The 15,278-nt window shown below is 38.6% G+C and overlaps 1 protein-coding gene across 1 annotated transcript; it reads left to right on the plus strand.

The window, feature by feature from the left end:
- The first annotated feature begins 413 nt into the window (after positions 1-413).
- Positions 414-1,793, plus strand: LOC113071523 (uncharacterized). The gene has a single exon (XM_026244872.1). It carries the CDS (start codon positions 1,044-1,046, stop codon positions 1,695-1,697), a length of 654 nt encoding a protein of 217 aa, XP_026100657.1. The 5' UTR covers positions 414-1,043; the 3' UTR covers positions 1,698-1,793.
- The last annotated feature ends 13,485 nt before the right edge of the window (positions 1,794-15,278 follow it).

Here is a 15,278-nt window from a genome sequence, read left to right on the forward strand (position 1 = left end):
TAAATGCTATGAATATACTATATATTAGTTTATGCAAATTTTACTATTTTGTATTAGATAAATAATATTATTAAAAAATTTCAATGATAAAAAATAAATATTAATATTATAAATCAGTTTAAATATTAATATTAATCCGTTTTTTTATACATTTTCTGTTGAGATTGTATTATTGTATTATTTATTTTATTTTTTATTTTTTTTTCAATAAATATAAAATAGATTCTATAGAAATGTATTTTTGTTTGTCTGATCAAATTACATGCGTGTCTAATGCTTTCCTCCCCTGTTATCTTGTAGAAAGCGGTAGACGTAGCAGCAGTTTCTTACTGTAGTTTTATTCTGGTTTTTGGATGAGCCCACGGCTGATGCGCACATCACGTCTACCAATCAACGCGACGCGTTACGACTGCGCGCTGCACTCTCAGCCACTGAGAGCAGTCAATGAATATTTATGGCGAGGCTGCTCACTCTCCAGCGCTCAAAGTTAGTGGATTAGCAGTGGGAGGATGACTGCGTGATACAACATCAGCACCTCTTTTGGATTACGATCCAGCGTTTGCGCCGATTGCCTCTTGAAATCAGCAGTGTGAAGGACAGCGGTGTCAAAACTGCACTCCAGAAGCGGTATCGAGTGCAGACGTGCCCTGCACATCACTTCAGAGACTTTGCTATGTCTTTGCCCCTTTTCTTCTAAGATGCCAAGACTTCCATCAGCATCAATACCCTCAGTCTACAACCGAGAGGGCTGCTCGTTTGGAAGAACGCCCGACCGCAGCCGTTCTCATCTGCAAGTTCATTCCGATCAATTGTGACAAAGGCTGTCAGCGTCGGAATAAGAAATCGATACTCGAGACGTTCTTCTGGAATTTTAACGATCCGTTTTCCTCGAGCGAAGCGCGCGTGGAGAGCGCGGGATCCTCCTCGCACTTTCAGATGTTCGCGGTGTTGATGGTGACAGATTATTGTTGTTGAGTGTCCATGCGAGACTTGGGGTGGAAACATGTCTGGCCACTTCTCTGAGAGGGTCGCTGCTATCAGAGATGGCATTTTGGTCCAGCACTTCGGTTTTTACTTCTAAAGTGCCCCGGAAGATCTTATTCATGTTCACCCTGTCCCTTTCTGTCACCTATCTGTTCTATAGCTTGATGAGCTGTTACAACTCCTTCCAGTTCCAGGAGAACTACGTTTATCAGGGCAGGCTCGTGACAGAGGAGACAACTTTTGTTACGCTGAGGGAGAAACTTTACTCGACCTCTTCCCAGGTCTACCTCGACGAGGAGTTCGTCGAGAGGACGGCCACAGAGCAAACCATCGCCGTCTCGAGCGTTAGAAATAGCTTGGGGATCGACGAGAGGACAGCGGGATGGGTGCGAGCTCAGGCGGCTACAACGCGCTCCGCCGCCGCCGCTGCTGCTGGAGAGCCCCCAGAATTCAGCACCACGGACAGCGAGCTACGGAGAGCGGTGAACTGCACCTCGGATTACGGGGTTAAAAAATTGCCCCAAGCCATTATAATCGGAGTGAAGAAGGGGGGGACAAGGGCTCTGCTGGAAGCTTTGCGGGTTCATCCCGATGTGCGAGCCGTTGGGAATGAGCCGCACTTCTTTGACAGGAACTACGAGAAGGGGCTGGATTGGTACAGGTGCGCCCTTCACGTTTCTCTGTTGTGTTGTTTATGGGTCAATGACAGATAATGATGTCCGATCGCACGATAGCAATCTAGTTTAAAGTTCTTGGAAATGCAATTTCTTTCTTGACTTTACTTTAATATGCTTTTGAAGAAGATTTATACCGATTTTTACCAAAACAGTTGATTTCATCTCGGGTAAAATGCTAATCGTTAATATTATTATTGTTAATATTTAATTTGCAAACATTTTTACACACACACAGTATATAGGTCTATGTAAAATATTCATGAGAATGCAGGAGACCTCTCTGTTTTATGGTTTTCTTGTCACATGACAACAAAATGGCTTCTTTTATGACAGTGACTGATTTATTGGATTTTTATTTATTTGTTTATTTATTTATTTATTATTTTAGTTCATTATAGTTTATTATAGTTTATTATATTATTATTTTTATTTGTTAATTTATTTGTATTCTTAATAATGTAAAACAAGAAAATAAAAGACAAACACAATTATAATGAAAAATGATGCCAAACTGCTGATGCAAAATGTAACAATTTAATCAGACATGAAAAGAAGAAGAAGAAAAAAAAAGTAATTTAATATATCCAGACAAAGCCCACATATCATCAACAAACATCTTGTCATTGACCCAAATATCAGGGTTGAGTTCTCTTTGCTTCCTTTACTATAAAAAGCGCTTGCATTCAGAGATTGCAGACATTATTTACCATTACTGTATTTTTCAAAATGGTCTAGTAATTCATTAAAACACGCTTTTACAGTAGCACAAAATGTCTTGATGATCAAAGCTTTTGTAGACATCAGATGATTGTACAGCTAAATGACAGATATATACATCCAATTTTAGTACAGTCATAAAATAAAAAATAATATACATCTTTATTTGACAAAAAAAAAAATATATATATATATATATATATATATTTATCAGGCCTATGTATTGCGTTTGAGTATGTCTACACATAATGTAGATTTGGTCATTTGCTTTTTTTCCCATTTTGCTGTTGAGAGAAGCTTCAGTCAGACAGTTAGTCAGTAGACTAATACATATGTGATGATTCAAATGCAACCGAGCTCCAGGCTGCAGCGGATGCTTTTGTCCAGCTTTAACATAATTACTACAGCAGCATGACTGTTTCATTTCATGCTGAATTCATGTTCACAATCACTGCTCACAAGAACCAGGTGCAGTGGATGCTCCGTTGAGTGCTTTGACTCCCAGGTGCGCTCAAATCACGAGGTGCTTACTCAGGTGTATGTGTCCCTCAACATGCTTTGACTCATCAGCCTGCGATATTTCCTAGTTAACATTTCTCCACTCTGTTTATAATCTGAGCCAGTGCAGGTTATTACAGCCAGGCTGTTTTTCTTTTGGATTGCTATTCTACATAGACCTAACATCATTCATCCGAGTGGTTGCCTATGGTGATGAGACGCTCATACAAAGACTGTCTGAGGGGTAGAGAGTGAATGAGCATTAAGTCACGCTGCGGCGTGTGCTGGATCCGCTTGGATCTGCTAGCCTTGGGCTGTGACTCAGAGCTTTGGGGCCAGGCAACATCTGCCGCAATTCACTTCGGAGCGAGCAGAACTCGTAACATTCCTTCATTTGCCTGGGTGTTAATGCGAGCTGTTTCATTACAGTCGTTGTGTAGGGCTCATTAGACCGGGGGATGACAAGCTTATATAAATAACACCTAAGAGTGCTTGTGTGTTTTAGTGTTTTACTGAGCCTAGAAAATCCCTTCAGTGGCCTTAAATTTGTTTTCACATGCACTTGGAACATGACTTGTAGCTTGGAGGAATATCAAATATGTAATGGACTACCATACTCACTGAAGGAAACAATATTACAAGTGCAATAACTGTCGGGCTAGATGTGCAATACATCAAAGTGAAGCTGAACAATAATATACTACAAACAAACTGGATTAAAAAAATTAATAATGATAATATTTGATATTATATTAAAAGATGGACCTTGTATTTGATGACATTACAACATACCCTTGATATTTGTGTTTTAATATTGGCTCACCAGATGCATGCAAACTGATTTGCATTCACAGAAGTGGCTCAGTTCACACTTAGCTGTGGTTGTAAGACTTGCAAGGACAAAATAATTCTTCAAAATATCTTCTTTTATGTTCCACAAAAGTCATAAAGGTAGGAAAGGTTGATTTTTAGGTGGTTTACCCCCTTTAATATGCATAAGAAGGCAACTCGGTTTACAAATATGCTTTATGCAAAGATGCATAGACAAGTCGGTTTTACATTTTAAAGCCATCATGAATAAATATCCAAGGGTAAAGGCTTATTGAACTTAATTTGCTGGGCACCTGTATCAGGAGAAGTTAGGTAGTCTTTTCAGTCTTGAAATATAATGGTCCTCTTCTTTACAGCCCGAAGCAATGTTTAAAAGGCTTGTCAGGGAGGACCGGATGCTCTGTTAAACTCCTGTCTGCTTTTAAAAGAAGCCTCACTTTAACTGAGTAGGTAATGTGTTCCCTCTGTCAAATAATAATAGCTCGGCATCATTAGATGAATCGCACCACTGTTGGAGTCCACTTTTAGATTAAAGGAGTGCAGGGAAGTAAAAACGAGAGTGTTAAAGCTGAAGTGTGTAATTTTTTCAGTGTTAAAAGACTCATATACAAGTTTAATATGCAGAGACAAGCCATTTGTAGGGCAAAAACACTGCTGTTTTTCAGCATTCCAACTCTCCAGTAGTGCTGGGTGATAATAGTTGACATTTTTTCAATGATACAAGCATTCAAAAATGATGTATATTATAGTTTATGGTTCTTATTTATGTGGTATTGCCAAAAAAAGAAAAGAAAAAAGAAATTGTAATAGGACATTTGCAGCATTTTACAGGCTTCTCTGATCTGTTATTTATTCATTCTATTCAATAATCCCCCACACAATATTCGGAGACGGAGATCCTTCGGCTATTTGACCTCAGGAGAGTTTTCCCATCTTTATGTCTGGTCGTGAGCCTGTAAAAAAAGGTGGCCTTTCAAGAGATAGCAAAGACTCAGCATTGCCTACACCAAGGTCTCTTCCTTTTTGGTGGAGATTAAATGCATTCTGATCAATGAGAGCTGTACACTGCTGAAGCCCACGCATTGTTCTTGCCTCGTACAAGGCTACACAATGAAGCGCTCTAATTCCACCACCTTTTTATTCCCCGGTGACCCTTGTTTCCTGCTGGAGAGAAGAACTTCAGATATTCAGAACCCCATTCCTCACAACATCTGTAGTTTAAAAGAATATTGGGAGGTGAAGGTAAGTTAAGCTCTATCAGCAGCATCTTGCATGCTTGCCCTATAGATTTACAGTGTATGTGCAAAGCTGTTGGAACTGAGAGATGGAAAGCAATTATAGTATTTTGATAGTGGTCAGCACCAACATGCCAAAAGATACTATTTGCAGATATTTCCTTAAACTGAATAATTCCTAAAAATATATACTTCACACAATGATGAGAATTCATAATTGATTCAGCCTCATTCCAAAACAATGTTAAGATGCTATATTACTGTAATTGTATTAAAATTTGACATTATTTATTATATAAAATATTTTATATAATCTTTTTATTTAAATTTTCCTTATATATTTGATAATTTTGTTTTGTGTTCTTGTCATGTATACTAGTTTAATACATGTATTATTATTGTTGTTGTTATTATTATAATAGTTTAAGCTAAACTACATTTAAATGATTTTATTTTTAAGAATGACAGCTTAATGAAAAAGGTTTTAAGTTATAAAAACAGTACTATTTATTATGAATATTTGGTAAGTACATGGGCACTTTCTGGTTCAGATGCTGGTAGATCACATTCATAGTTTAATGTGATGAGCTGCACCTGTTGTTACTCTGACAGAACACCTGTGTGAACCTGTTGACTAAAAATCCCCCGACACTTTTAAAAATAGCCCTGAAAAGTGAAGTTAGTTGGATAAAGCTCCAGTGCCACTTGTTTGCAGATGCCATTTGCTTTGATGTTTAATGCAATGAAATGTATGCGTTTTTAAGTGTGGCTTAAGTGTTCTGATACGTTTAGGGCCACTTGGTGTAGCAAATCATCTGCGAGTTTATAAGCAGTATGAACAGTGTGCAGTGTTGATTCCTTCCTGTCAGAAGCCGAGGAGCTAGCCTCTGACAGGAGGAGCAAGTTGCAGATCCACTGCTGAGCGAAGCAGGACAGGACCCAAATCCTCCGTTTATCTCTTGTTTACCTTGCCTCAGCACGCCACGCTGCAGTTCAACCCGACTCTCTCCTCCTGACTGCTGGCTTGAAGCTGTGAGAGGAGATGGGCCGCCTACCAGCTCAAGCTGGATGCCATCTCTCTCCATACAGCCTAGCCCCTGCACCTCCATGGGACGCCCCAATCTGCCTGCTCCTGATAAGCTTCCGCCAAGGCGTACAAGGACGCAACTCTGGGTACTCGGATGCCAACACGGCAGTCGTGGAATTAAACTTTTTAATTAGCAGCATGCCCCTGTGCCTGTCGAGAGCGAGTGGACCGCTGCAGTCAGGTCTGTCTCATCCCCCTATTTCCACTTAATTAAATTCACCAGCACAAGAGAGCCCAGCGACTACAGGAGCTTCTGTCCTGGCACTTCACATGTTTATCGCCCTTCCTGTCATCCTTTGGCTAGGTGCGAACATCTCGCCATTCCAACGCTGAGATACAGTTGCTGACGGTTGAAAAATGGCGAATGTACTCGCACTAATACTTTGTTTTGACGTATTGATGATATGTAGACGTCTTCCGGGATCCAGCTTTCAGGGTTGCATGGAAAGGCATGCGCATATTGTTTGCCCCTCCGGAAACAATCCCAGACAGCAGTCCTGACAGTTCAATTACATCTGGGATTTAAAGTCAAAGAGCATTAAGGTGTAAGTGTTCAAATGGCATCACAGTCTATGAGAAAGGTTCTCCGTGGCCTAAAGAATCAAGGTGAAAAATGAGCTCATATTGTGGAATTTACTCAGAAGTCGGGCTTCCGGGTTATTCGAGTCCATTTTTTTTGCAGCACCGGAGCTGTACATGGAATCACCGCGTTTTATCTTTGAAGGACGAGAGAGGAAAATCCACCCGCCGTCAAGATTCTGGAATACATCTTTTTATACTCAGCCCTCAACGCCTCGCTCTTTCTGACAGACATCCTTGCTGCCTGCTGGGCTGAATCCTGCTAGAAAGTTTCTGAAGTGACGATCTTCATCCAATTCCACAAGTTTAATTCACTTACGCTAAGAATCTAATTTGTCAATTTAATTTGCAGCCATTAAAATATTGGCATCGTCACACAATCGGCCATTAAATCACAGCTTCATGTCTGTGGATGAGAACCTGAGTCTTGTCCTTGTTGCAAAGCTGATATGGAGGCTGGTTAAGCTTTGTTGCTTTTTTTAGTAGCCCCAGCCACTGCCTCAAGTATTAAATTATTTATTTTGAGCCAAAAATAAAGAGTAAACTTAAGTCATTTTGAGCTTAAACGAATTCTCTCAGGGATTATTTACTTTCCACGGATTTGCCATGATGTGATTCCAGTCAGAAGGAACAATGATTTCATTCAACAAAGAGCTGGTTTACAGCCATCTTAAAATTTCTCTGAATAAGAATTCCCTGGGACAAATAGGCATGTCAATCATCCTTGACAAGATTCCAATTTTCTCCCTGCGTTTCCTGCAGCTCCCCCTCCCTTTTTGCGTATTGGGTGAGTGATACAGTCTCAAGACACGACCCAAAGACAAGCTAATGCAGTTCAGTCAGGAACTTTGACACGTTGAAGCCACGGCGCGACGGCAAACATGCGGCTTCTAGCGTGTCTCACGGCTGCTCCTCTGACCTGACATTTATCGTAGCAGGGCTTTACTGTTCCTCAGAGGAGCTGTAGGGATGAAAACAGTCAGATTCCCTGCTAGGAATGTGACACATGGCTTCACCTGCATCTCTCTGTGACATCTGACACAGTACACAGAAATCCTAATACACCATATGGCTCTGACAGATAGAGGATTCTAGTTAAAAGAATAGTTCCCCTAAAAGTGAGATGGCTGTCATCGTTTACTCACCTTCATGTTGTTCTACACTTGTATGCTGTTATTTTCCTGCAGGAATTTCTGAAGAATTGTTATGCAGCCCTTGACACACAAGAACAGTTCAGAAAAACTAAAACAAAAACTAACAAACACCCTTATAAGGTTGAAACCTGTTTTTTTGGAACCTGAATTTTGTTCATCTTTGAAAGACAAGGAAGGTATTTATAATGAAACCTAAGATATTTCTGGGCCTCCACTGAAAGTCAATTTACCCAAAACTATGATGTTTTAAAAAAGTTCAGAAAGACATCGTACAAGTAAGTAATCCATATGAGTCAAACACTCGAATCCAAGTTTTAGGAAAAGACTTGATTTCTATGTAATATATATTGTATATTTCCAAGTGTTATGAAGTCTGCTCCTCAGAGAAAGCTTATTATTTGGCTTCAAAAGACTTGAAATAAGTTACACTGGCTACTTTTACAATCCTTTATGGTGCTTGTTATATATTTTTTTTGGTACTGACAGCACTGGTTCACTATGAACTTGTTCTGTGCGATTCTTTATGAAAATGTTCAAAGTTTCCAATGGAAATGATAACCCCATATGGCTTTGGACCAGTGAGAATAAACAGTGTCAAAATGTAAATTTTTGACTGAACTATTCTTTTAAACATTTTGCCAGGGGAACGCTAAATTACAAATGAAGGTGTTCTCCATTTTGCGAACAACTGAATCTGAATGAACAAACGAGAAAGACCGCTTTTTAGCAGTGCTGCTTTGTGAATGATCTGTGACATAGCTCACACCAACCGTTTCTTCAATAATGTACGCAGCTTAGAAGATTGTGACAGGCTTAATTCAATTATGGCGGTGAGATGTGCTTACACTCTGTAGGTGTGAGCTAATTCCTCTGTTAACACCCCTGAGTCACTGTCACAAACAAAGACAAACACATTCATTGGCTTCCAGAAGCTTGTTTGCTGTGATTGTCCCATCGCCTTTGAAGTTTCTCATTGCTTTCTGTTGTTTATTTATTCATGTGCCTTTCCTTGCCTGAAATCACCATGAGGTATTCAGCTAGAATAATTTTAGCATAGTGTGAAACAATGTAGGGACGGCATTTTGGAAGTGTAAACCGACTGCAACAGTTTCAACACACTGAGTTCTGGTGGTGTTCTGTTCTTATGTGACTTTGAATATGTTTTTTAGGAACTTTTTCTGTGCCATTCTCTATTGAGGTTTCATGTTGCCTGCCATCAATTATATGCACACGCCATTAATCAAACACCACATGAGAATCTCCCACAATCAGCTCTGCTCACAATAGTTTTTATGCAGCAGCTGTCGCATGTGCCAAGTGTCCTTTGAGACCTGGACTAAGCTGATGAGATGAAAAAGGATGCTTTTAAGGATTATGTTAATTGCTAATTGGTGTATCAGAAGGTGATTGTTTTGCTGGGGTAATTTGGATTATTGGCATTTGAGATGTCAGTTTGGGCATTGTTTTGTTGACATGCTTTGCTTGTTTTATGCCTGCCTAGTAACAGTATAAATGGAAAGTGTTGCTTTTTTATATTTAATTTAAACCGTTTCATTTCTTGACAATACCTGAATGGTAGAATGAGTAGTACACCCAGTGTTTGAAAGGGAGTGAACCCCCAATTGCATTTTGTCTCATTTGTTAGTAAAATTAAAGCTCTCACTGTAGTGGACGTTTCTGTCTTAAAGGGGGGGTGAAATGCTCGTTTTCACTCAATATCCTGTTAATCTTGCGTACCTATAGAGTAGTACTGCATCCTTCATAACTCCAAAAAGTCTTTAGTTATATTATGTTCATAAGAGAAAAATAGTCTGTACCGATTTTTCCCGGAAAAACACGACCGGCTGGAGGTGTGACGTTTTGGCGGAGCTAAAGAATCACGAGCGCCAGTAGGCTTTTGCGTTGAGAGCGTTTGGAAGCTGTGGCATTACCGTGAGGACAAAACCAACCAAAACAAACCATGGCTAACAGTCAGATTCAGCCGTTTATTTATGATCCAGAATCAGATCCCGAGGCTGAAACTGAACGAGAGCAGCAGCAGCAACGACTCGCTCCAAGCGGGGCTCGAACCGGGGTCTCCGGCATGGGAGGCGGATGCACTAACAAGGAAGCAGAGATATTTGAAGCAGTTTTACTCACTGCCTGAGGTTCAAACACACGATCGTGACCCTTTTTTTTTTGGTAATCTGTGCAGGGTTGTCTTGCCCTGGCAACCAAAATCACACTTCTTTTGTGACTTTTTGCGACGCGCTCGTTCTGATTAGGATGTGCTCAGCCTCTCAGTGCTCTGCTATACAGGAGCGCGTGCTCTTCCAGCAGACGTGCCCTTAGGACCCATATAAGGAAATTCCGCTCCATCTAACGTCACACAGAGCCATACTCGAAAAAAACTTTCTGAAACTTGTGACAAACATACAACTTAATTTTTGAAACTTTGTCCATGTTTAGCATGGGAATCCAACTCTTTAACAGTGTAAAAAACTCAGTATGCATGAAATAGCATTTAACCCCCCCCCCCCCCCCCCCCCCTAAATGAACCTGAAAATGGTTGTTGCACAGTAAGTTTTGGTTCTGGAAGCATTTTCTTCCCATTCATTTTTTATTTTGTTTTAAATCCATGAGTTAAATCGACCTGATCTGAGATGAAAATGTACCATCTAAGTGAAATTAATGTGAAAATACATCTCCATGAAAAATTAACTGCAAACCATTGAATCATTGTGCATGATAAATTTAAATAAGCTAATATATCTATCTATATATCTAAACAGCACAACTGTTTTCCAACATTTATAATAATCTGAAATGTTTCTTGTGCAGAAAATCAGCATATTAAAATGATTTCTGTAGGATCATGTGACACTGAAGACCGGAGTAATGATGCTGAAAATTCAGCTTTGCATAACATGAATAAATTATTGCTGTAAAATATATTAAAATAAAGACTTATCTAAACTATTATAATATTTCAAAATATTAAAGTTCCCCAGGTTTTCTTTGTTAGCCCTCTGTGTATTTATACCTCAGTGTTTCCCTTGGTCAGGGTCTGGTGTTGTCCCTTGTGGATGTTTCATGTGTGCTGTTCAGTTCTTTCCTGCTATCCCCTGTGTTTGAATGTACTATATTCAAACTTTGCCTGGATTTAGTTTGTTGTTTGTTAATAAATGTTTTATGTTGCAATTGGATCTTACTCTCCATCTTTCTGAATCATCCCTTCTTACAATATCAATCAATTACAACACTGCTGAGCTCTTGCATCCTGATTTGCTTGCTGGTCCATTTTTCTTTCTTTACTATTCATGATTCCTCACCTGTTACTTTGCTATTAAATATTCAAATTTTTAAGTTCAAATTAACAGCTTGAACAGAAACACACAGAGTAGTTTAATGACCTCTGAGCTCATAGTAGCTCATAGTATGTACAGAACATCTTGAAATGTTTCTATAGAATTGTTGCAATTTTCTCTATGGAGACAAATAATGGGAGTTTTACTGCCAGAACCCAACTGTTACACTATATTGCACACCTCCTCTGTGATTATGCTATTTTTCAAGATTCCGAAGCTTCTTTGTGTAAAAGGAAACAATTTTGAATACCAGCAGTGTTCAAAATAAGGCACAAAGATGAGCTTTCCTGTTTTTATGAGGCAAACTGGGAAATTGAGGGAGAATTATTCACTGGATGATGTACTTTAAAAGATCTTTGTTTCCCGTTGATCTTCTTTGAAATTCTCTCCCAGCTTTAGTCAATTTAGTCCTTTTATTAATACACATTTTCACGTTTTAAAACAACAGACAGAATTAAATCATGTGAAAGAAATAATAAATTCTCTCTCCCCTCGGACGTGCAGTTCAGGCTGCCAGCATGTTGATGTATTGGTGATCTCCACTCAGTTACTCATGCCACACTTTTTAACGTGTTTGCAGTGACGCAGACTCGCTTTTCACGGTCATCCACCCCCATTTTTCCTCTCGCCTGCCTCTTCATATTTGAAAGCACCTCAACTCTGATTTACTTTTGTAATACTTGTGCATTTTTAAAATTAACCTGAAAGTTTTAATTGATCACCCCCGATAAACAATGAACCCGGTTCTGCTCATTCAAGGTCACTTTCCAATGACAGCTTCCATATACTCAGTCCTCTGGTTGCTTTAAAATGCCAGCAAACCATGAAAGCGCATCTGGGCAGAGGTGAGAAGGTAGCAGTGCTGTAACTAATGGGTTTATTTAATTTAATTTACTGCAGCAGCCCGGGATCACAAGAGCCATGCGGGCCGGAGAGAGATTGAGGTTGCTGTGGGAAAGAAAGAAAGATTAACCCTCTTTTTAAAAGGGCAAAATTCGCTCTCATGTCATGCTGGATTTTCCTGCAGAGATATGGCACTGTATAACTTGGCAGAACTAAATGAATACAGGTTTGTGAAGGAATGGGGCTCTCCAGTTTATTACTGACAAACCTCCTAATCAACGTCATGCTGGGGGCGCGCGACGGGTCAAGAATCGTTCAGAAATGAAAGCTTTGTAAACATGTCCTCGGATGGATGGAAAGGAGCGTTTGCTGCAACGACTGCCACTCAATGCAAAACGCACAGACGCCTGACCATCAAATGAGAAGGAAGCAGCCGGAGAAAAATGGCTGTGGTTACTGATTGATAGAATATCACGGTCAAGCATGTGTTGTAGTCATTAACGCTCACTAATTAGGGACTCGCCTGTGATGCTGCTATTGTGCTTACGTGTCAGTGCATATCTCTTTCAGTGCATGCTGTCCCTAATTAACAGGCGGAAAAAGGAAAATGTTTCAGAATTCCTGATGCAATCTGTGGAATGTAAATGAAGCAATCCCAGCAGCCCTTGGGTTTGCATACACTATTAAGAAAAATGGTCCTAAACAGTACCAGAAAACGGTTCGTCAGCTTGTAACAATAGCAGAATCTTTTTGGTGCTTAATACAGTAGAACCCTTTTTATAGGGTTCCATGCTTTGAAAGGGCTATATAGAACCTTAATGGTGCTATAAATAACCTTTACATTATATTTTTATTTTCTGTAATATTAGTATATTTATATAATTAATATTAGTTTTGTTAATGTGTATTTGAATAAACTATTTATTACTATTGTTTTGTTTTTTTACCCCTCTATTTGCCTGGTCTTATAATATGTTATAGCTTCTATTAAGGTTTTCATAAAAACATCAACAACAGCATGTTGTGTCAATTAGGTATATTTATTTTATTTAATAACGTGAAATTGTAGCAAAAATAACAGTGATCTAACATTATGGGGAGGGGGACTTTACATTAAAACAACAACAATAACAGCAGAATTAGGAACTATTTTTATCTATGTGACATTCACGTAGCAATAATGTCAGTGCTCTTAACAACAGTTGACAGTAGACATAACATGAATACATACATAAATAAGTAAAACAAGAAAAAGATGTGATGAGGACAAAGTTCCAGGGAAATATCTTTACAATCCTCTATAAATCCTTTAAGTCCATCAATTTGTTGTGATTGAATGGTAGTTTCTCTCTAAAGAGGATGAGGTTATGGGAACATTAAACATGTTTGTTTGGAAACCAGTTACAATTTTAAAGTTAAATTTCTATTTAAATTAAAGAATGAAATCATTTACCTGTTGAGAGTGTGTTGACAGTCTGTATTTGGATCACTGTGCTCAAGAAAATCAGTAATGAGGAGCTTTGTCAGTTACAGTTTTTTTTAAAAAAGGGGCGGGAATCACTGCTGAAAGAAAAACAGCAGATGCTATTTATGTATGTTTTGATGCTGGGATGCTGGTTTATGCTAGTCCTTTGTTGGTTTATGCCGGTCCTTTGTCAGCTCATGACCAGCATAGACCAACAAAGGACCAGCAAAGGACTAGCATAAACCAGCAAAAGGACCAGCAAAGGACCAGCATAAACCAGCAAAAGGACCAGCAAAGGACCAGCATAAACCAGCATTCCAGCGTCAAAACATACCTAAACAGCATATGCTGTTTTTTTTCAACAGGGTTAAAGAACCCAAAACACTAATACAAAGAACCATTCAGCATAAAAGGGTTCTACAGGATGCAGTGGATCTAAATAGAACTATTACTGTACTTGTACCTATTACACTAACTATTTTTTAGAGTGCAGCCACAGATCCGCTGAATTGCTCACATAGAGCTGTGTTTTGGAATAAACTAGCCGAACTCATGTGCAATCCACCATGGGTAAATCCAGCAAACGCTTCGGGGCGCAGAAAATGAATGTGGCATGATAATTAGTTAATCAACAGAGCGTTGCCAGAGGAGAGAATGTTATACCTAGTATTTAATAACAGATAGTTTAATTTGTGACGCTTGTAATGTACCTATTTCTTCATAACATGTTGGCACTTTTTGACAGTTCCTTCTGTTCTTTACCTTCTCACAAACATTTGCATGGTTTTGAGGTGTCAAAGTGTTGTAAAACATTTTCAATGCTGATAGATGCCTAGGGCTGAGGCACATTGAGACAGTGAGTTTCTGTTTGCTTAGTTCTCGTAGAATTCGCCTTTGGCTGACTGTGTCATGCTACGATTATAATGCAGGGTGGATACACACAGGGTTTCTGGGATTTGACTATTGTCAGGTGCGCTCGCGCTACCTTTGTAGCTATGTTTGACAGGATTATTTGACATCAAGTACCACTGGGCCACTGTGAAAGCTGAGTTACGGGAAGTTACAGCAAATTTGAGCACAGATAACACAGAGAGTTGTGTTTAGTTTGAAACACAATCCTAAATGGGAAACTCAAGGTCAGTTTGCCATTTCTATTTGAGTAATGGTCAATATCATGAATAAAACAGCCAGAAAGCAGCAGTGGTGTGCCAAATTGTATCAACAACATTGAATACAATTCATCATTGTAACTGGTTTCCAAACATTCAAATGAATGTGTTTGTGCAAATCTATCAAAATACTCAGTAACACTTTAATTTAAGGACCAATTCTCGCTATTACATAGTTACTTATTAGTATGCATATTACTAGCATATTAATTGTTTATTAAAGCACATATTATTGCCTTATTCTGCATGACCATATTTTAGATTCCTTTTAGATTGTACCCTATACCTAAACTTAACAACTACCTTACTAACTATTAATAAGCAGCAAATTAGCAGTTTATTGAGGGAAAATTCTTTAAATAATTAAATTAAATTAAAGTGTTGCCAAAATACATTATATGAATATCAGAGTTATATAAGTATGACTGAAATACTATTATAGTTTTTTTCCTTAATTTGTTTTTTGAATATTTTTAAAAGTTCAATTGAAAAGATAGTAGAGTGTATATATTCCTGTTCCTTGTGGAATTTTGTAATCAATTTGCAGTATTTTTATTTTTATTTTATTTTTATCTGCATTGTTAATAATGGATTCATCATGAGTTTTAGATTTTATATCTTACTTACATCAAACTGAACTTAATGAAAAAGAGAAATGTTGAAATGTTAACCAAAATAAAAAGTAATCTATT

The sequence above is a fragment of the Carassius auratus genome, unplaced genomic scaffold, assembly GCF_003368295.1.
Source record: "Carassius auratus strain Wakin unplaced genomic scaffold, ASM336829v1 scaf_tig00007487, whole genome shotgun sequence".
Classification (NCBI taxonomy): domain Eukaryota; kingdom Metazoa; phylum Chordata; class Actinopteri; order Cypriniformes; family Cyprinidae; genus Carassius; species Carassius auratus.

Coding starts and splice junctions, on each gene's coding strand:
- LOC113071523 (XM_026244872.1), top strand. CDS start 1,044: ATGGCATTTTGGTCCAGCACTTCGGTTTTTACTTCTAAAGTGCCCCGG.